At 32.1% G+C, this 24438-nt stretch overlaps 1 protein-coding gene across 1 annotated transcript in view; it reads right to left on the bottom strand.

Moving 5' to 3' along the window:
- The window catches only part of LOC124360690 (ATP-dependent RNA helicase ddx24), a 28941-nt gene extending 10311 nt beyond the window's left edge, over positions 1-18630 (bottom strand). Inside the window, exons 1-6 of the mRNA XM_046814520.1 lie at positions 18031-18630; positions 11844-11979; positions 7672-7889; positions 6175-6320; positions 4453-4625; positions 3055-3174 (exon numbers count right to left, since the gene is read on the bottom strand). Of these exons, the coding sequence (XP_046670476.1) occupies positions 3055-3174; positions 4453-4625; positions 6175-6320; positions 7672-7889; positions 11844-11979; positions 18031-18510 (1273 nt within the window). The 5' untranslated portion in view covers positions 18511-18630. The remainder of the gene's footprint in view (positions 1-3054; positions 3175-4452; positions 4626-6174; positions 6321-7671; positions 7890-11843; positions 11980-18030) is intronic.
- Between the last annotated feature and the right edge of the window lie 5808 nt (positions 18631-24438).

Raw genomic sequence — 24438 nt, 5'->3', positions numbered from 1 at the left:
TTTTTCTAAACTTTGGGATGAGGATATTATGAACATGATTTGCTCATCAATTAATAATTTATGGTAGGCTAATGGATAAACGATCTCGTCCACATGTAAAAGGACGAAGATTGAAGAACTTTAAAAGAGGTGTCGGCAGAAGAGTTGAAAATATTTCTTGGACTTTGTTTATTAGGGGGCCAAGTAGGATTTTCCCGAGTAAGAAGTATGTTTTCAACTGATCCCCTGTACTTCCACCCAATATTTTCTCATTCGATGAGTGGTAGGCGTTTTGAAGCAATTTTGCGTTGTTTTAGCTGTTGCTATACAACTCCTCAAGAGTTGCCAGAAGATCCTGATAGGCTAGCTAGAATAAGGCCACTATTGAGCAAATTACTTAAGAACTTCCAAACTTCCTACATACCAGAGGAAGAGTTATCACTTGATGAGAGCCTATTACTGTTTCGAGGTAGACTCTTTTTCCGGGTTTATATCAAAAACAAAAAGTCAAAATATGGCATTAAGTTCTACGAACTTTGTTCTGCTAACGGATACGTTTTAAATGTTAAAATTTACCAAGGACATGTTGGTGAAAATGAAAATGGTTCAAAAACCGAGAATCTTGTTCTGCGACTCCTGCAGCCGTACTTAGACAAAGGACATCACATTTACATGGACAATTACTACAACAGTGTAGCCCTTTCAAAGATTCTCCTCTCAAGAAAAACCCACAGTAACTGGAACACTACGAAAGAATCGTAAGGACAACCCAAAAGCTGTGACAAATACAAAACTGAAGAAGGGCGAGCACATTTGGATGAGACACGAAGAGGTGTATGTTTCAAAATGGTGTGATAAAAGAGAGGTTCTGGCAATTACAACAGGCCATCAACCAAAAATGGTAATAAGTAAAAATAGCCATGGCACAGACCAAAACAAACCTGTTGAAATCACCAAGTACAATGATTTCATGTCAGGAATTGACCGTTGTGATCAGATGGTGTCCTACTACTCGTGTCCCCAGAAAAACAAGAAGATGGTACAAGAAAGTGATGTTTCATTTGTTGGACATAACTACTTTCAACAGTTTCTTCTTCATTTACAAGGAACACCTACAATCCACATCAAGTTTTATTGAATTTAGAGAAAATCTTATCAAAGACCTCATCGGATTGCCACAAACTATAACTCATGGTCGAGATTTGATCAAGCCTAAGAAGACTGTACGTCCAGGAACTGCTGCTATTGAACCACGACTTTCTCACTGCATGGAGAAAATCCCCCTACCTCCTAACTGGAAGCGATCTACTTCATACTACTTGAGATGTAGGGAGTGTTATAAGAACAAAATCAAGAAGCAGACTTGCTACCGCTGTGTGAAGGCTGTGATGGGAATCCACCACTTTGCCCTGGAAAATGTTTTAATAACTGGCACATTTAATAATTTTTAGGACCATGGTCATATTATAGTCACTTACCAAGTATTATTTCAACATTTGTCTGTTCTACATAAACAATAAAAACATTTTGTACTGAAAAACATAATGACTGCTATAGCAGTCATGACCCTAGTGATAAAATATTGATGTGTGGGGACATGACTGTTATAGCAGTCACACTTTTTTTCTGACTTCATCCATCTTCCTGATTTTTTTTACATTATGACAGTATTTTTCTTTTAGCTGTACCTCAAATAGTTTTTGAGATATGAAACTGTATCCTGCCACTTGATTTTGGTACATGACTGCTATGGCAGTCATGCACTTTGGGTTGATCAGTATATTTGAAGTGCCATATAGAAACCCATTCCCCATGACTGCTATGGCAGTCACGTCCATTAATGTGTTAATATAAATATAGAAATAACTGGTTGACTGAGAAATATACAACAGGAGGGTAAATGGCTGGTTGCTTCGCATCGGCTGAGAGGCTACGAACTCACTGTTATGATCTCCGTACAATTAAATTAACTTTAAAACCTGTTCAATCGAATTACAAAATGTCGTGGAAAAATCAGATTGGTTAAAACTGTTGACTAATAATTATAAATTTCTAACTTAAATTTTTTTTGTCAAGTTCTCTCATATGCAATAAAATTAATTATTTGATTGAAATAGTTTCATACATAGTTACTGTTAAATTAATATTAAAACTCAAACGTTATTAGAATTTACATTTATAATTTTAAGACTTGTCCCTTGCATAGGCTTTAATAGTTTATGTGAGGAGTATATTCACATAGGTAATATCTCACATTAAATGTATAAATAGTATGTTGTGGATACAACAATTTTTGGTGTTTTTTACTACGCACTTTCTTATTACTATTTAAATAATCAACTTTAAAACAGATTGTACGATGTTAATTTTATGACATCATATTTATATGTCAAATAAATAATATTTAAATCTTTTGGTGGCCATTTTTATTGACTTATTTCTTAAAAACATGTTCAAATCGGCAAGGTGTATGCTTTATATCTGTATACAATAAGTACTCACATGTAAATCGTAAGTAAATCAAAGAATAGTTTTTTAGTTTTTCTTTGAAAATGTATATAATAAAAAAAACAGTAAAAGTTGTATGTATTCTGTTATTTATTAAAGCAACTTACTTTCAAAACGACTCATTCATGCTGTACTAGTTTTTTATGGTCTTTATTTAACAGCAAAATTTAGGAACAAATAGTTAATATTGCAATATTAAATTGTATTACTTATAATTTATGAATATGATTTTGGGGCCTTGATATGTTGAAAAATCTATAACTTTTATTGCAATATTACATCCTGTTACTAAACATTTATGGATATGCTTTTGGGGCCTTGATATGTTGGAAAATTTATAACTTTTATATTGGTTTATGAGAGTAATTCGTGATGAAGCATACATGACATGAAGCGCAAGGAGGTGGACTTGACAAAATGATCAGTATTGTGGTTATCACCGTCCTTCACCTTCCTAATAAATATCTTTTCTCATTAGTTCAGTTTATATTGATGCTAATGTTAAAAATAAACCAACTCTAAATATCCTGAGGTGTAATATACTTAGAGGAAACTTAACAAACTTACCTGTTTTCTTTGTTACATCAATTATTTTTGGATTTGTCATGCCAATAAGATTTACAAGCTTCTTCAATTTATCACTGGAAGAAAGAACAAGTTCTTTTTTCTTGTTCTTCTTCTTATTTTCTGGAAAATAAACCCAACATGCTTAATTTATTTAAATAAAAACATTATTTTATTAATAATACATTTAATAATGTTCATACACAGCATCTTACAATAAATAGAGGAATAAAAACATGTATATACTATATTATAATGAAAGACTATTTTATAATGTAAATTCTTATTAATAAAATAAAAAATATTATCCCCCTTGCAGTAATACATCATTCTAATACATATATTTCTATTTTAGACTGGATAGTATTCTGTAGTACTCCTTCCATTTTGTATTATTTATATTGTTTCTAATGTTGTTAAACAATTTGTTTAGAACAAGGATTCACTGATTTTAATACAACATACTCCATATGATTAAATCAACAACCCTAAAACAAAACAATTAATAGATGTGTTGATTCATTTCCAAACTTTCTTAACTAGTGCACAGGACAATGCATGGTTCCTACTTGCCCTCAAGACAAAAATGATAGTTATTTTCTAGGAAAAATATCAATGATTCCAGGTATTAACAATATGTTCTCCAAATCCCTCTCCCAGATTCAAAATACATTTTTCTGAGGTAATAAACAACATTTCATCCATAATACTGAAATGATAAAGAAACTATTACAAGTTGTATAGAACTAATGTGACCAAAAATTATCTTTTTTGTCTTTTTCTATAATATTATTATGTTATAAGAACTTCTAAAATTATCACCTATGCACCTTTTTCACAAGTACAAATATATGCTAACAAATTGTATTGATATCCGTTATTATGTAATTCACATTAAAATAGTAGTAAAATTCTAAAATATTATATTTGTAATACATTTATAAAGAAGGTTCTAATATTTTTTTTATAGTACAACTGTTGTATATTATGCAATTTTTATGAAAACAAAATAAATTAGGCCTACCAAAAGCATTATTGTACTTATACATTTGGAATAAATTATGAGAGTCCAACAGGGAACCAAGCAGTGGGTTAAACCTATGACAAAACTGTCGGCTGATTCTAACCATCAGTGCATCAGTGGTGTATTTATTGGATGTTTCTTTACCACATAAACAACTGTTAACAGAAGCTACTAATGTAGTAGAATAACCTCCACATTCGTGATTGATTTACTATTGCTTGTAATACTTTTTGTTCTGTTCTTATATTTAATATATAATATAATTTAAATGTAAAAATAAATCAATATTCTTTTAAAACCTTGGAGTTTTGTTTTGTTAATATACCCTTACATTCATGAAAACATATTATATTAGTATCAGCTACGTTTCAACATACTTAATTTGGTGTGTAGAGGTAGGTCATGAACTAAAGTAAGTGTTGCGGAGAATACAAAATTTTGCCGCTGTTTCTGTTTGACTGGATCTATGTTGATCCGCTCCAATAGGGAACGTAGCTCTGGGAAGTGGTTCACCTCAGTCATCCTGTCGGTCTCATCGATAGCAAGGTATCTACAGAAAAACACATTCCAGTTAATGTGACAATATTTTACTGCACAATATGATTTGAATATAAAACTTATGGAAGTACAGCCTTTAGGCTGTAAATTTCACTAGTCTTTGACATGCCATGCAGGACTTTGCGAGTTTATCTTATAAGCTATACTGATCTATTGCTATGCATTGCTTTGATTTTGATTCATTTTGAATGTTATTCTGATGACCGTGACTTGCACATTGAGAGCTAACAGTAGAATTTTTGGCTTCTGCTGACTATCTTCTTGTCTGACAAGACAAGTGAGGTCTTCAGGCAACTTTGAATTGTGTGGAGCCAGTGGCATCAGCACAGAAGGGGCTCACCTTCAATATAGCTGTGCTGCTAAGTAAAATTGTTCAGGTCAGCAAACACAGAAGACCAAGGCAGTTGCAGCTTCTATTTTCATCTATAGATTGTGTATTTATTCCCCGTGTCTGCTTTTTGGGAATGAGTGTGGACTTATAGTTTGAGTCAGGATTGAATAAGGGAAATGAAATCATTCTTTTGTACCTAGATCTAATAACAAAGGGTCCTTCAAAACTATTAAGAGTACAAATTTACCGTAACTAATACTGGTGTAACCTCACTACATAGTTACACCAAGAAAACAAATGACAATTAATCATTAAAGTTTACTTGTCTGAAAGGATATAACAATGTTATATCGTAATATTGTTAATATTGTAATATTGTCAACATTAACCTAGGTTTGATATCTAAGTTACATCTATTAGTTACAAAAATTAGAAATCGAATCTGAACAAAATAAGATACTGATATTAAAGCAAGCATTAACATTTAAATCAATGAAAATAACAAAATACATAAGCAGGCCCTAATGTTAAACAAAGGGCTCATTCTATAATTGTGCGGAGATATGATCTGGCTTTTCGTAATTAACATACGGCTCCATATGATTCTGTAAAGTTTCTCCCTTCCTTGAGCATATTGTTTAAAGTCAAATACAGATTACCCTCAATTATTGTATTGACCTTTAAAGTGCAAAAAACTGATATGTCCGTACCCTCAGAATTGTGGCATATGGGAATATCCATATTGTCTTATTTTAGTTTATGGTGTAGATTATAATTCACAAAAATGTTTCGAGTGTGTTAATGTATTATTTTTTGCCATCGGGAAACAAATTAAATTGCATGTTGTGTGAAAAATCAATAAAAAACAAGTGCAACAAGTGCTATATCAATGTTTTTTCTTATGATGTGAGGTGCGGCATGCGGATATAACAGTACAGTCTGCCCATGTATATAGTGCATTTACATATAAAACCAGTAAAACTTTTTTTTTAATTGTTTATTTCTTCCTTCTACAATAGAAAATAATTTAACTTTGCAAAACACAATTTTGTATGTATCTAAATGCACGCTAATTGAACTGAGGGTAGATTTTCTTCAGCGCTTTAAGCAATAAAGAGTATACATTTTTTTTTAATAGCTATACAAATTACATAAAAGAGATAATTTCTTATCCCATCAAAGGCAGACATTAATGGTCTGTTGAACAAACCTGATGTCCTCGATGTTACTCAAGTGTGGTTCTCCCTGAGATATCAGCTCCCACAGCCGGCCAGGGGTGGCTATCACAATGTGAGGTTGACGTTTCAGCAATCGCTGCTGCTTCTGCATGGACATCCCACCTACCAGTGCCACTACCTGCACACATCAACAAATATAACTCTCATTACAAATAAAAATATGTATCTAATTAGGTAACTATTGTCATTTAACTGCTACATGTATTAAATTATTTTTTCTTATCTCATCAATAGACACTGTTTACAAAAATATTCCAACTTAATTATAATGTTGTCAATATTCTACTAAAACTATAAATATTGTGTTAACTTAGGATTTTCATTAAATTTCAAATACAATATTGAGGTTATTAAGATAAACAGATGCTGTATATATAAACATTTCGAGATATATATATATATATATATATATATATATATATGCATAATGTATGATTTAAACCTGATTGTTTGAATGGTGGCCTCAAAAATGCCATACCTCCAAAGGTTATAAAAATATTTACAATCAAGTATGCTGTTTGTACCTGTATTCACACAAATAACACTGAACCTACAATTCAGTTACAGCATTCTTACTGTGTAACTAGTATACAGATGCAGCTTTCCTATTGAGCTGACCTGAAGCACACTTGTAGTTAGGGTATTGTCCATTGCAGCAATGCTACTTTTGTTTATTTAGCAGTTGGCAGTTGCCTTTATAAAATACTGATCATTTATATTTATATAGTTATATATATATATATATATATATATATATATATATATATATATATAATAGCAAAGAGGAACAAAGTTGACCTTGGCAGGGTACCGGGCCATAAACGTATTCTTGGAAATGAAAAATTAAACAGCATACGCTCTTCTCAAGATAGGCTTCGAATGCCTTTTGGTAGTAAGGCCTTTTGTGGAGTAGCCTTATCCTACAGTAAAGCTTTAGTAACTGCCTAGAAAAGGTGGATCAGATCCGAGACTTAAAGAAAGGTCTCAGGACTCAAAAAGAAAAAAAAAGCAAGAAAAAAATGTTTGTCTTTGTTTATGCTAATGGGTGGTCAAGACTTCTAGATCTAAACAAGGAGGATATACGATTAGTACTTGAGATGCTAAAAGGATATAGCCCTCTTCGATGAAGGTGGGTTTAAGCCAGACTGATAAATACAGAGTCTGTGGAGAGGCAGAAGAATCAGCAGAGCACACATGACTAAACTGTCCCACAACTTGCAAAACCAGGAAAAATGTCAGTGAGTGTCAAATATTTGTGTTATTTAGTAGTATTCAGAATCTAAATATATATACTGCTTTCTGGATGTTTACAAGTTTTTTATACTAAATTAAAATCAGTACAAAGTGCTCGTACATCTAGAATTATACAGTTCGAAAGTAAATACACAGCTGTGAATGCAACTTAACCAGACATTTATGCAAAGTTAGAAAAATACAAACTAAAAGAAGGATACATCCAATCAACTCACTTTAATATCTGTATATTTCAAAGCTGCAACTAGATGGTCTTTGACTTGAACTGCCAATTCTCTGGTAGGTGTCAGAATTAGAGCCCAGAGTTTTTGTGCTGGTCTTTGTTGATGAGTTTTATCAGCCTTTCCCAGATTGATGACACGCACACAACCTAGGCCATCAATGTCTCCATCTTCCTGATCACTCTCCGAGGCACTATCCTCCTCATCGGTTGCTTTCAATGATAAATCAAAATAATACATTAAAAAACAAACAAATTACAAAAAAAAACTAATAAAAAAGGGAATTGTTAATTTATATATTTCTCAATGTAAAACTAATGGTAATTAAAAAGTACACTATATTTGAACCCCAATTTAGAATAAACTAAACACTGACACTGGATCTGCAAGTTGAAAAGTTCCGTAGCGCAAATCCTGTTTTTGTTTACTTGCTATCTTTTTGTCATAACAAATTTTATATAATTTATGCTATCAAATTCATAACAAACACAATTATCTAAATGAGATTGTGTTTAGTATCATTTTACAGAGAAAAAACTGTAGAATAATTTGTAAAAACAACATTTTTGTCCTACAATTATCATTTGTTGGAGTTGGATATAAAAAAATTGGTTTTGAGACATTTTATGACAAAACACTCATACCAGAAAATGTGTCATACAGTCTTACAACAATTTGATTGTGTGTTAATACAAGGATATTTCATAGATAAATAACAAATAAAAATCATACAGGTTTTCTGTAAGGCAGTAAAATATTATAAAGTATAATAAATCTATGCATAATAATTTTTTTCAATGCAAAGCTAATGTAATGTGTAACTAACAAAATGTTATAAACCTTAATTGCTCTATTTTTGTACATTTTAAATACAAGAAGAAACTTAAAACTTTTACTTTGTTATTTCAGTTAGAAAAATATTAGTACAACAACATTTATTCCAATGATGGTAGTTAACCCTGGAAGCACATATCAGAAATTCTAGTACGCACAAATTTTTGTAGGTTTTACAGTGTCCCTTTGTAAATTTCATAACAAATCTTTTATAAAGTATATACATAGAGTTATTTAACATCTTTTTTGTTGAGAATCAGTGAATAAAACTACATAATTTTGAAGTAAATATAAAAATACATATTTTAGACAGCATATATTCTATTTATTACTTGACATGTGTAAAAATATATTACAAAAAGTATCTGCGTTATGATAAAATATACGATGTTTCAAAAGTATAATATAGTCAGATTGAAGGAAATTTAGTTGTTATAGAGTTCAGAAAGAAAAATGGTAATACTTTTTCTGTTTACAGAGAAAAGCGCAAAGGCAAATTTTTACCCAATTTCAGTAGCTAAGAAACATAATAAAAAGCGCAATTTATAAAATTGACTCCCATACAAATTGTCTTTTTTCTACATAAAAAAGTTACCTGTTGTAGAACAGTGTATAAGTTAGTCTTTAACTTCAAAATTAACAAAAAACAAAACAATTCAACATAGGTACAACTTTTACTTCAGACTCAAAAATCACATCTCAATCCATTAGAATGTTACGAATATCACTTGACGTACAAGGATCGTCCATTCTGAAGTAGTATAATCAACTATTGTATGATAAAAATTTTAACAATTCGAATTAAAAAGACTTTTGAACAAAGAACAAAGTCATTTGTTTACAAACAACAATCTGCACTGCGAAGAGGTTAGCAACAAAATCACTTCTGGGAAAACCACACAGATTGGCCAATAGAAACAGGATTTAACAAAATCAAAGACCACTAAACATTAAAAACAACTCTTAGGCTTTCATTTCATATATAATTTAACAACTGGTAATAATGCTTTTACCAGGAAAATACTAATCGACACTTTCAGAGTCGATCGCACTTTGGAATTTATTCGATTAACACCAAATGGGTCAGTTGATGTTTTAAGGGTTAACGTTTTTAAAATTAACAACTTAAAAAGATATTTTGTATCTGCCACTTAGAAAAGATTGATCGACTATTATAATAGAAATGAATAACAATGTAAAAAACTAGTTGTTTCATATCGACTTCTAAAGCTTGTTATGCAAAATGTCATAACATGTATATGTGTTATTTAACAACAATAAATATTAAATAAATGAACAAAATCAACATTTACTTTTAATGTAGAATATAAAAAATAAAACATACTTACAAGAAAATAAATGACAGGGCTATAAAGGTTTTCACGGATTTATAGTATAACTAAATTATGCTCTTTACGATAACTGCTTTAGCAATTGCCATTGTAGTTGCTAAAATAATCATTTACTAGTTATTACAAACACTAATGAATTTTATGGATTATTAATAGAATGATACCAATAAATTTTACATTCAACAATAGCCATTTTGATACTGAACATAAAACAGTATAGTGGCACGTTAACTGTAGTTTCATATCAATCAAATTTCTAGTTTCACTACCAAAAAGAAACATTAAATTTTTAGAACTGTTAGATTTAGTATATTATATTTCAGATTGGTGTTATAATCATTACAATTGACAAAACACAGTAAAATATCAGCGTTAACCTGAATATTTAGAAATTACTAGATTTCACAAAAAAATCAATATTTAGCAATTTCATAATGCCAGAACTTCAGCTTTACAACAGCATATTAAGTTGTTTTATGTTGGTATAGCAACAATGTTTATGAGGTATAAATATTATTTTTCGCACAGTCAATAACTGATTGCTTAGCAGATCTCCTTACATCTCGATCAATCAATAATTAAGCTGCTTAGCACTTTCACTGCCGCCTCCTAATTTTCTCACACTGCCGCCGCCTGTTTTAGTGATTTTTTTGTAATAAATATAATTTTTTAACCAAAATAAAAAAAAACTATGGGAATTACAATTTTTTAAAGCTGAGTTCTTCCTCTTTCTATACAAATACTCATAGATAAATATTTTCAAACAGAAATTCTTGTTTTAAAACTTAAAAACATAATGTTTTATTATAAAAATAAAAATTTGACAAAAAACATTACCATGTACTAGCCACACACAAATATATTTCCCATTATTGTTTGCTGTATTGAGTACTTTAATTACTGTCACTATAGCTACAAATTGAAATACACTTGTGTTTTAATTTTTTTAGTGTGGAGGCCTAACCCATTTGTTCCAGGGCCATCATAAAAATCTTCATCAGAAGCTGAAAATTAAAAAAAAAACAAGCAAAACAATAACAATGCAGACAACGAATAGCAGAACAATAACAAACAGCCGCCCGGCCACCGCAAAGCGACGAGTTCGTAAACAAACCACATTTTCTGATTATCCAGATGACAGCCAAAGACATTTCATAGATCATAATCCATAAAGTAAGAACAAAAAACATGGTAATAACGAATGACTACCAATGCCAAAGTCTAAATATGTTTAAATGCATTTTTATTACTGTAAAAGTCCGCATCGTCAAAAAACGGCTGCAGTCTACAGAATTCCATGCCTGACATCAAATGACGTGGTCAGCAATAGTTTAACAAACTGATACCAGACTTGGTAATATTGTCTTTGTAGTATTGTATATTGCACAAAAACATTAGGCTACTTGGTAGATGCAATGTTTAAAAATATGGGTTATTATGGTATTATACAGAGGCCACTCAGTCTCTATCTACTACTTATTGTATGATATTTAGTAGGTAAAGGAGTAAGTACATATTATAAATAGAAAGAGTTCAAGTTAACCTTTAACTCATGTGATCTGAACTTGAATTTAGGTACTTTCGTGAGGGATGTTTTTCTTCTTTCACTAGAAATGCAGGGTAGTGGCACCAAAGCCTGCACTGATGGCAAGGGCCTTTTCTAACCGGTACTTTTCCGACGTCAGATCACGTTGGACGATCTGGCATGTGTTTTAAGGTTGGAAAAATGGCCCCACGTTTTTGGCGGAAAAAGAAAAACATCCCTTGAGATAGTACTCAAATTTAAGATCAAATCATGAGAGTGCTTGGAAAGGTTAACTTTATCATTGGTACTACTAGTAACATATTTGTGATAACCTAATCTAAACCTACTAATATTGTGTAATAACAAGTAACAGAAATGGGAGAGTGATCTACATATATTACTAAAGTATCAAAATATGAAACTTGCAGGCATGTTTCTAGGCTTTGGATACTCACTATTTGACTCATTATTTACACCATTTAAGATTCCATCAATGATTGGTATACCGAAAGCCAATGTTTTTCCACTTCCTGTCTCAGCTGCTCCTAGGATATCTCTACGTCCTTTAATAGCTGGAGGAATAGACAATCTCTGGAAAATTAAAAGCAAGAAATGTTCAACTAATTATTGAGAAAAGTAGATTAATTAAAGATTAATATAAAAAGAACAGTAAATTTTACATTGCAATAAACAGTTAGCACAGGAAGAGACAAGATTTATGATCACACATTTTAAGTTAGCATTCCAAAAACAGTTCTTTTATTTTTGAAACAAATGCCTGATAAACCGCTTGAGAAAGTAGTATTTACAAGCTAAACAATACACCAATTTTTATAGCTAAAAATACATGAACATTTTAAGTATTAAAATAATTATATATTAGTTTGTCTAAAACTCATAAAATTTAATTACATTTTTATATTAAAATAAAATTTAAAACATAATAATAAAAATATTAGAAACGTTACAGAATATATTATTTCTTTTTCTTTGATTTAGAGACCTGTCTAAAACAACGAAACAACAGTGTATCCTTAGCTATAGGTCAATGGTCACGACATTTTATATACACAAAGAAAACGCACATTTAAAAAATCATGGTACTAAAAACGACCCAATTTCCTAAATGTTCATTGGAACGCATTCAAATAATTTCACAGAATGCCCACTGTATATATTATTCACAGGTAAAACTTCTCCACTAATTGTAGGAGGTAACTCAATTGTTCTACACAAATACTTTCCGAGGAACAAGCTGAGGAAAACACGAATAAAATTGTATAATGGCAACGACAAAACACAAAAAACATCATTGCATAACGCTCTGATCTCTAAAATTCTTTGTACTTATTTTACCCTCAATGTTGGTATCTCACCCAAAAACCACCAAAAGTCCCGACCCAGATTCCTCTCGGACCCCTAGATTCATAACTATTTGAGATATAAACCTAAAAATTTCAAACATTTATTGTGCAAATATGGATAGTGAGTGCCTAAAAATTCTATCTGGAAACAAAAACATGCTATCTTAAGAAATTGATAATAGTATTTGAGACTGTTTATATCTAACATAGCTAAAGTAAATTAGAAACCGTTGGTTTTAAAGTTTAATTTTTTCCTATTGAAAAACAATAAATATTGTGAAGTGGCTAAAGTGAACATTTATCATTAGTTTAATAAATAATGTTCATAGTAAGTTTAGTGTCAGTGATTCAATCAGTTGGAGTATTTTGTATCTGTTGCAATTTTTCATTAGGTTGTTGTTCTCAAGTGAGACAAACTAATGAGGTAGTTTCTGTCGGTTGATCGTTCAATGAGTTGTTTTCATTCAATGATTAAATGAGTGAATTTAATCAATTACATTCATTCTACAAGGGCTGTTTTGAAAAATTAGTGACTTTTTTGAATGTCCCACACAGTAACTTTAAATGTAACAGTGCTGCAGTCAACTGCAATCTATCAGAGGACAACTTTCTAATTTGAGCAAGCTGCATCGTGAAGTTGGTGTTTGATAGCCGTTCAAAGCAGACAACCTTGTGAATTTTTACAATAATTAAAAAAAATGAATTTCGTGTGCTGATTAAATGTTACTTTTTACGTAAACAATCCATCACTGAGACGAAGGAAAGATTTTAATAAATACTAGAGTGACTCAGCACCTGCAGTTTTAATGGTTAAGAAGTAGTTTAAGAGTTCCGTTGTGGTCATACCAGCACTAGTAATGCCAAAGGTTCAGTTCGCCCAATAGAAGTGATCACACAGGAAATCGCAGATAAAAACCATGGAATGATATTGGTACGATCGGAGAATGAAAGTGTGTGCATTGGCTCATAGTGTAGAAATCTCAACCGGGATGGGTACATCACATTTATACATGAAAAAACTCTCCGCAAGATGGCTGACACGATTGCTCACACTTGACCATAATAGCAACCGTGTGACCACTTCAAAAGACTGTTTAGCGATATTCACCCATACTCCGGACAAGTTTTTGGTGCCGTTTTGTAACTGAGGACGAAACATGGATCCATCACAACACAACAGCGACCAACGAAAAATCGAAACATTGGGTTACTCAGGTGAAACGTGACCAAAGAAGCCCAAGGTGAGACTGTCAGCAAACAAGGTCACGGCCAAATAAGGAGATTTTGGGTGGAATAAAGAAGCCATTACTTAAACGCCTATTTGAGAGCCTTGAGGAAACTTGTTATTTGGAGGGAATAAAAAAATTAGTAAAACGCTGGACTAAATGTATCCAGCTAAAAGGTGACTGTATTAAAAAATAATATGTTTAATTCCCAAAAAAATTTATTTTATTCAAAAAGTCAAATAGGTCTTTATCAATCATTTGATCATACATAATGAAATAGGTTTTCGTCCATAAATGTCAAATTAAAATATTTAAAACTATATAAGCCTAATTAAAATTAACAGTAAAACTATATAAGCCTAATTAAAAATAACAATAAAACTATATTAGCCTAATTAAAATCAACAATAATCTCACAGCCAAAGAATTCTTTTATAGAGTAAAATGGAGTTTTAAGCAACCAGCTGTACATTCTAGTCCTAAACATACTTATAGGTGCAGTTCTAGCAGATACTGATAATTTATTAAAAAGTGTATACCATACAGTTTGTGTGATTTGGCAGACTTTGTTGATCTATGCATTGGGATGTCAATTTTGCTTTTTCCATGTGTGTTATGTGCGTGAATTTCAGCTAAGTTGATTTTTACGTACATCACTGTACTGAAAATGTACAGGTTCATCACTGTTAACATTTTAAGTTTAAAGAACAAGGAATGACAATGCTCTGCAGGGCCAGCCCAATACATTGTGCGTATTACTTTTTTTAAATCAATAAAATGTCGCCAACTAAAGAGGAACGTTCTCACAAAAGCAAGCCATGGCTAAAATGTGACGTAAAAAGCCCAAAATATGCTATTCTTAATTGAAACAATATCTCTTAATTACCGGATAAGATAGCTCACTCTAGAAATTTCCTGCAAACAAAATCAATATGGTCACTTACTTAACAAATCAGCCTGGTATTCAATTGGTGTTTTACTTAAACTACTGTACTTTAGACTTTTCAATAGGATCATATTGTTCCAACAGTTGCTAGTATTTTGTAATCTTTGGGGTTTTATTTTCATTGGTATCAGTGAGGTTAACGTCCGGAGTAGCCAAGGAAAATTTCAACGTTATTAATATATTCTGCCCATTCTCCTGAATAAAAATATACACAGAGTAATTGTGTGTTATTTTTAAATCAAGGAAAGCTATTTTTATGTGATTGAAATCTACCACGTGGTATGGAAGTATATAGTACACTGTAGAAAAATATTTTCAAATTTATTTTTATACATGCTGGAATTGAAATTTGCGTTTATTACCCTACTGCTATCGTCCTACTGAACAAAAGAATATAAGGTATTACAGTATTAAAATGATAAATAATTAATTTTAGAACATTAAAAGTGAAATGAGATTTCTTGCAAGATAGTAGGAAATTATTGTTAAATGAGTTACAATATTTGTCTGTTTTGTCAAGTTGCGTTTTCTATAATTGCCACTCAACATAAGAGCAGTTTAAATACAGTTTGATTATTTTACAGAATTTTAAAAACCTAAAACTTAATTAACTTCAAAATTTATTCATAGCAAAATCATATTTGGAAATACATTAAAAGTGAAATCATGTGTTTGGTTTTTTACTAATGGTGGCAAGAACAATAAGGTACATGTGTTATTTCACAAGGAGTCATGTGTTTATTCTTGAACATAGTTAAAGATAAGTATATTATGTTATTGTTTTGTTGATAGCCTAATTATACATATTTTAATTTGTAAGATTTAAAAGGAGAAAACTAAATTGTTGGAAATTATAAGATTAAAGGTCGACCTGGCAAATCACGAATTTGACATTAACAATGTATTCTGCTCATCCTCCTGAACAAAAAATATGGCAATTATCATATAAACGGCCGGAGCGGCAAAATACAAGTTTTGCGTTATTAACTTATTGGAATCGTCCTATAGAACAAACAAAATATAAGGTTTGATGAGGTGGAAATGACAAATAACGAAGTTCTAAAAGATAAAAATTGGAACAACTGTTCACGCGCGGAGTAATATTTCCATGTTGTACATCGACGTCGAGCGTCACGTGACCTTTTGTGACCATGATTCAACCTCGTGATGACGTCATCGGAGGGTCGCCATCTTTGCAAACGTAAATGAAAAATAATACTGAAATGAGCAGAATTTTGATCAAAATGAACAATGTTTTTCTTAATTTCGAGCAACAAATTAATTACTTGTTATCGAAATGAGACAAGTGCCTTCGGCCGAAGGTGCTGCTGAAGCCCGCACTGATGTCAATTAAAGAAAAACATCCCTTGATATAGTACCTATCAGTAAAATATAAAATTCTAGAGGGGCTGATCAGAAATATAAATTGAAATGTAATGCAAAGGCAATTATGTAAAGTTATAAAATCTTAATAAATCATAAAAAACTCAAATACAAATATATAGATGGATATTAACAGAAAACACTTACCATTAGTGTGTTGGCGGATATAACTGAGCAGCAGCAACAAAAACATTTAAAACTTCTTTTCTTACTATTTTTCTAATTTTCCTATCGCAACGAAACAATAAAGTCTCCCGGTTTAAAAACAACACGCGACCGCACGACGAACAAATACACTCATTATTAAAAATTCCATGTTCAATTAAAAAGGAAATAATTTCATCTCGGTTAAAACGTAAACTCTTCACGTGCCCTACTAAACACTCCGACACACACAATTCACTAGTTGGTCGAACTAGTGGATGGTTGATTCATGATTGTAACGCACTCACTCAATCCAATCTACTGAACACGATATCTTTTGAAGCACTGACTCTGCCCCGGAGAACTCAGATAACAGATACGTTATCAGGCTGCTATCAGTCCCGGCCGCAGATAATGTTCAAGTAAACAGATTATCCAGACACAGCACACAAACTGAACATTAAAACATTAGAAACTTAACCTCTTATAAATATACCCCCTAAAATCATGTTATTTGTCATTTGCACCCCCTAGTACTATATATATTTTTTGTTCAGGAGGGTGAGCAGAATACGTTGATAACGTCAAATTCGTGATTTGCCACTCAGCCTTTTATCTTATAGCTACCAAAAATATATATGGTGTTATCATGGATCAACCATCCACAAGTTCGACCAATCGTAGTGAATTGGTGTGTCGGATTGTTTTGTCGGGCATGTTAAGAGTTTACGTTTCGACCGAAACGAGATTATTTAGTTTCTGTACATAATGTGGAACACACTAATGGTAAGTGTTCTCTATTAATGTCTATATATGCGTATTCATATTAGGGGTATTCATGATTTATTAAGTTTTTTTACACGGTACATAATTGCCTTTCCATTACAATTCAATTTATATTTCTCATCAGCCCCTCTAGAATTTGATATTTTACTGATAGGTACTATCTCGAGGGATGTTTTTCTTTCGTTGACATCAGTGCGGGCTTCAGCAGCACCTTCGGCCAGAGGCACTCGTCTCAACTTGATAACAACTAATTAATTTGTAGCTCGAAATTTAAGAAAAACATTATTTATATGGATCAAAATTCTGCTCATTTCAGTATTATTTTTCATTTACATATGCAAAGATGGTACCGCATCCGATGACGTCATCATGAGGTTGAATCATGGTCACAAAAGGTCACATGATGCCCAATGTGGATGTACTTGAACAGTTGTTCCATTTTTGATGTTCTAGAACTTCGTTATTTCTCATTTCCACCCTGTCAAACCTTATAATTGTTTTGTTCTGTAGGACGATACTAATAAGTTAATAACGTGAAACTCATATTGGCCGTTAATGTAACAATTTACCAAATTGTTTTTTGTACTATCTATTACGTTATTTGGTCCGACACTTTGCTTACAGTAGGCTATATTTAGATAGTTGGATGGTCATGAATATTGATGATTGGATATAATTCAATAATCATGATCCGATTGTGGTGGTGGCCGCTTAATATACTACAGTCTAAACAGGGACCTGCATCTGCATTACAACATTAACACTTAAGTTAAGTACTGTAGCCTATACTTACTTGTATTTCTGTAGGTTCTTTAAATCCTAACTCCATTAAAGCTTTAACAACGGGTGCAGGTACAAACAATGAAGACCACGATAGTGTGTCAAGATTAGTTTCTTCCTTACCAGGCATACTACAATTTTCATCACTGAAAGTAGGAGTAGATATTAATGCAGGCATTACTTTGCCAACATGGTCTTCATTACTGTTACTATCTATTGTTTCATTAATGGTTGATTCCACTTTGAATTTAGTTTTCTTGGCCATATTGTGTTTAGAACAGCGTTTACTTGAACTCTTCATTGGTTTATGTAATTTAATTTTGGATTTTTTTCTTCTTTCCTTACTTGGTAGGTCATCATTTCTTTCAAGTTTGTAGACTGTTTGTTCAGTCAGCTCTTCAATGCCAATTAACCCTTCTATTCCTCCTGCTAAAATTCCTTCATTTAACTGAACAGGGGTCCATCCCAGATTTGATTTCCTTACTTTCACCATATTAATTTTGTCCAGTAATACTCACTTCACATAGGCTTTATTAATAGGTTATGTACGAACTACGAATTCACTTCACTTCCCACTCAGTTCCCATCCCCACACGTGTTGCTCGCCCGGCCTTATCTGCCATAGCCAAGCTGTCTGTAACTCTCAAAGGCTGCCGAGTGCCGAGTATTGCGTACAAAGACTACAGAGTGTGCTGCTCACAGACTGATACATAATCAAAAGTACTTGTCGGTGTTTTTTCTTGTTTTTCATGCTCAAGCCTGGAGGACCCCGTTATCTAACATAATAGTAATCGGGGCCATGATTCATATGTTATTCTATAGTTATGGGTGCTATTTGGGTACCACACCGAAAGGTTCACTAGCCAGGATACCGACTCATCGATTCCAGTTTTCCTTTCATAAAAACAGGCACTGCCCTAGACTTTTTAAGGGCACCAGATAAGACACGTAACTGCAAATAATTTACAAGAGATGGAGCACATCGACAATATTTTTAAGCACCATAATATACATTTCATAATTATCAGGCTTTAAGAATACTGGAACATATGGATCAAATCAATTATTTTGGACAGTTCCTACCATATTCCACTACGGGAACGCTACCACATCCTTAAGGAAATTGATGTTGCAAATATTCAAACTAGCTTTGACAGATCATTACTGAGGGAACAGAAACATGCATTTCATCTGTTTACCTTAAGAGGTGACTATTGAAAATATCAGGATTGGTTGTACATTGAAGACAGTTTTTTATTTATAACAATTATTTACAATACTCCAGGATTCCAAAATATGATTCCAATGGTTGTTTTATTTTCTTGTTTCTTAGCATTGCCGACTTATTGACTATAATTTTGTAGCCTTAAAATATTTTTAGTAAAACCTGGCTTTTTCGTTACCTGAACTACATTTGGCTTTGTCATGCAATCCAATAACAAGATTCCTGATTTGTATGATTGTTAAGCTATACAATAAATTAGAACTATTCCTTTAGGATGTTTTAAATTGGCATATTTCCTATTTTACTAGTTTATTAAGAAAAGCACATTTCAAAAATATGTTTAAAAAAAATCAAAGAACGAATTAAAAGCTTCTTCACTTGTTTGTTTGATATGAAATTCCTTTAATGAACATCTCCTTGGTTCTTGTTTAAAATTACCGTTTTCATTAATAGGCTTAATAGTCTTTCAGTAGTCAGGCAACCGGGGTATTGGCTCAACATCACATGCCAAATCCAAGTTTAGATCAATCAAAACTGAGAAGAGATCAGCAGTTACTGGATTGACAATTTTTACACTGTGTTCTCAAAACTTGAGTGTAAAAGCAATAGTATTAAAACAATAAATGCCTCTTGTAGCATTCTATTAGCTATGTAGAAGCCTTGACTTTTTAGTGAATTGGCAAAAAGATTTAAAATGTTGCTGACAATATTTAAATTAACAATGAAATCACCACCAAAAAGGGTTAGTTTTCCGATATTTAACAAATGATGTGAAAAGCACGTGTCGAAGTTACTAAAATACGTCCATGTCACCAGAGAGTAAACAGTTAACGGTCACAACTAGCTAAACCATTTTAACGTAAAATTTCAATGTGTACTACTGTATTGTAATATTTATTTTTTTACAGAATGTACTAAGATTAATTTGTATTATATTTAAACAGTAAGTTGTTCACCATATTACATAATCCCAATTTTTATTCAGGGAACGGTAATGTGCTGATCTTAAAGTAAGGTTACCTATATTTTGGAAATATTCACATTCAATTACTGCCACCCAATGTTCAGTTATGTGTAATATGTCCTAGCACATCTGGTGAGTAAAAAGAGATAAGAGATTTCTTTGTTCTTACAAATTGCACATTTATGTATAATATATTCGTACTTATCATTGGGCTAACTTTATGTGTAGTTGCATTAATTTTACCAAAATACATTTTTTATACTGCAGTATTAATATCAAAATAAATTAATGTGATTAATTATTATTTGAACTCTTTACAGTTCTTGTTGTTTAGTCACAATTGCTAGCATGGTTTATCTATATTTGGTTTAGTTATTATATTATTAATTTTATTTATTGGAGGTTGTGTTTATGATACAGACTCAGTTTAGTTCGTTCTTTGAACTTATTAACACCTTTTCTGTTGTATGTTGATGATATATTACAATCTAAAACTATTCAACAATTACAGCAAAATGTTTAAAACCCGGAATTGATAGGCTACTAGTTTTAGTAGTATCAATATGGTATTAATAAATATGAAATTTGTGCCACGTGTTGTTACCTGAAACTATGGCCTCCAGTTCCGTATGAGCTAAGGTGGGTACTACTAGTGGCGTAGCAAAGGGGGGCGGTGGGAGCGGGCCACACTGGGTGTCACCTTTTTTGGGGTGACACCTACCTGGTCTCTCAATTTTAACAACAGTGTACAAACAAAACAATAATAAATCGCTAGCACAAAAATTTTTTTTTCGGGGATTCCTCCACTAGCACTAACTCAGCTCTATGTATAATTCGGGGATTCCCGCGAAAGACCCTGACGCTGTCGTGGGGGATTCCCCGTCCCATACTCGCGATTTTTGACGTTTCAGTTGCAACATTTCTCATTTGTTTCGTAGTGTGTTGTGTTTGGTTGGCGTGAATTATTAAACGTGTATTATTCTATAGTGATAGATCATAAAAAGAAAAAAATGTATATCCATGACCTTTATCATATAAAATGTATTGCTTTTTACTTTCGATGGGGTGACACCACCAACTTCCGCACCGGGTACCACCCAAGGTAGCTACGCCACTGGGTACTACAATTCGAGCGTGCATTGAAATCAAATCTTATCCACAACTTTTAGCTCCTTTATTCCAATATATGAATTTTTGTTTTTACATTATAGCCATACTCACCGACTAGTCACGAAAACGTGTAGCCGAAAAGTTCTTTTCGTAGTTGCTTTCATAATAATAATAGTTTGTATTTGTAATATAAAAAGTGCAGTACGTATGGTTACGATAGTTAAACATGGATTTAATTACATTTGTCATAGAAAAGTTAGTAACGTGCTTAAGTGGACAAATTAGTAACATATTTAAGAACATAAGATACATACATACCTCCATTTAGAAGTGATGTTTTCCTCCATACTGTACACACATAATAGACATTAGTTATTTCCCAATAATATTTGCCGTCTCATGTGCTATAGCTGAAAGGCCTTGCTCTATCTATTACTTTGTAAGGCAAAATTATTAAATTACTTCCGAATGGTACGGAATGTATATTTTTTCTCTCCAATTCAGATTCCATTACTTGTAGTTAATCATGATCTAATAGAGCTCAATAAATAAGCATTGAAGTTTCTGTAATTTGTAGGAACATCGGTGTCAGACAAGATTTTCCATTAACCACTGTGATTATGTGACGATAATTCTCACTTTCTACAAATAATAATATAGTGTCGATTATTGGCACCATTTTTATCAGCACTTCGATTGATTCATAAGCAGTTTTGGATAACAATGTTCATCTGCATTATGTTCACAACTTATGTGATATTAGATCTGAGAATCATTAAAAAGGTCAATGAGATTTTTCAGGTGACAAAATTTTATATGAAGAATCAAATGGCTAACTTGGAATGCGATATATTGTGAGGAAAGGGAGGAGGACAAAAATAACATTTTCTTAGCTCCAAGAAGAGGCGTTCATGATCATAGAACACGAGCTTGCCGAGGAAATTTTTAATTTTACAGCTCAATCCGTTCTCGATACATAACTTTTAGTGACAGACTTCCCCAAAAACTTTGAGCTAACTGTTATTGAAGGAGATTCACCACCATAGAACATGAGTAGTTTGCATATGTATCTAGCAACATTTGAATTTTGTAGTTCAATTTGTTCATAAGATCTTGAGTACATGCTTCAAAAATGCTTAGCCAAATTGCATGGAGAAATATACAACATCATTGGATTCTATCTTATATATATATATATTCAAAAATGAAATTTCACGCTAAATTTACATCTATTTACATCTAGATGTCCCCCTGGATGATAGTCTTCAATAAAGTTCTGCCAAATCCCATGGAAGGATGTGCACCATCACCCAAACTAAATTTAACATAATATATAATAAATATACTAATGACATTAAAAAAATGTGTCATAACAAAATTATTTGAAAGCAATAGAAAATTTCTTTGAAGATGACAGGGCTGATTCTAGACTTTTTGACACTTTAGGTGAAAACTAATTTTGCTCTCACATCAAAGTTTCTTTACTTTAGTTTAGAAATTATATTACTAAAAACAAATAGTTTTTAATAGTTTTTATAACAAAGAATTTGATTTTATTACCATCTTTACTGGGGTTTTATATCTTTATAAAACCCCTCTACAGATGCAAAGTAGGAAATCTTTCCTAAATAGCTACATAACAATACAGCTATATTCTTTTTTTACATTTTGTTACTTTCACCTATTTAATTGTTCCCTATTACAGTCACAGTTAATTCATATTAAATATTAAACACCACACCATCCTTACAACGTAAGCTAAATAATTACCATTGTAAACAACTTTATTTCGTAATCGCGTCTTTTACAATACAGATTACAGAACAGATACCAAAACAGTTCCTCTCGATTCGGTTGCTTTGGCTCTCTGCTCGGTTTGCTAACTCGTATTACTTCTACCGACTTGGTGCTATAAATGTTCGTATCCTCAATGATTGAAGATACATTTTAATATAGCTTAAAGCTAACGAAGTTTCCCGCCTAAGCAAAATAACGTAGTTATAATAGACTAGCTTTAAAGGAAGGATGGATTTAGCTTTAGCAAACACTACATGATATAATAAAGTTAAACACATTTAATGTTTTTTGTTCTCAAATAAGAATTTAATACAGCATTTCCGGTTTAAAACATATTAGCAGCTATTCTCAGATTCGCACGCAATTTTATACTGTAATATAGGGACACTATGGACATTTTCTTCTTAAATGATATTCCTTACACCCCTGAGTGTTACTCACTGAATGATATTCCAACCTTCTGATCCATCTTAGATGTTAAAAGAACATAGTTTTGAGATCCTGATGCCGGAGAGTTTTTATAAGTATTTGTGAAATGACTATCATTTCTCTCAAACGTTCCACGATATTTAATTGAATAGTTCCAACTATTTCAGTAGCAATCGAACTCTTCTAGGCCAGTGTGGAGGAATTCTAAAGTCGAAGCCATCAGCTTGAATTTAGTTAACACACTTATGATGCCTGTGGTCGGAGAGAGAAACCCTGCTTTAACGCGCCTCTAGGAAAAAGATAAATCTATGAACTAAATGTCATATCTCTAAGGTTTCATAATCTGTCATGGTTGGTGGGCGTTGATGAAGCAATCAGTCAATTGCGACATTTTGTATTTCGTATTTAGATTTTTGCAGACACATTAAAAACAGGAGATTTTTTGTAGGTTTTCCTCGTTGTTATATTTTTATTATCAAAATCCAGTAATCTCCTATGAAATCCGGTGATATAGCAATCATTCGAGGTGAAGTAAAGGTTTGCCGCTTTGCACTTCGCTAGAGAGTGGTTGCCAAAAATATTAGTGTAAGGGCGTACTTTCCTATTTTATACTACAATTATAAATAATATAAACAAAAAACAGTAGCAGTCGTGGGACTGCCGATAGAAGTGAAAACGGAACTATTAAGTTGAGAGTAATTAACAATACGTTATAGTAGCAGTACATCTGTAATTGTAAATGTGACGCGTTTTTAATTTTCCAATTTTAAAATCCACGAAAAAATATTACAAATAACTAGAAATCTATTTTACCACGCTAGTAAGATAAATCTTATACCGTAATAATACTCATTTCATGATGAAGAGGTTAAATATTAAAAACATAATTAAAATGA

This window comes from Homalodisca vitripennis, chromosome 1, assembly GCF_021130785.1.
Source record: "Homalodisca vitripennis isolate AUS2020 chromosome 1, UT_GWSS_2.1, whole genome shotgun sequence".
Classification (NCBI taxonomy): Eukaryota; Metazoa; Arthropoda; class Insecta; order Hemiptera; family Cicadellidae; genus Homalodisca; species Homalodisca vitripennis.
Note: the sequence above shows the minus strand (reverse complement) of the source record. Positions and strands in the feature narration are given on the sequence as shown.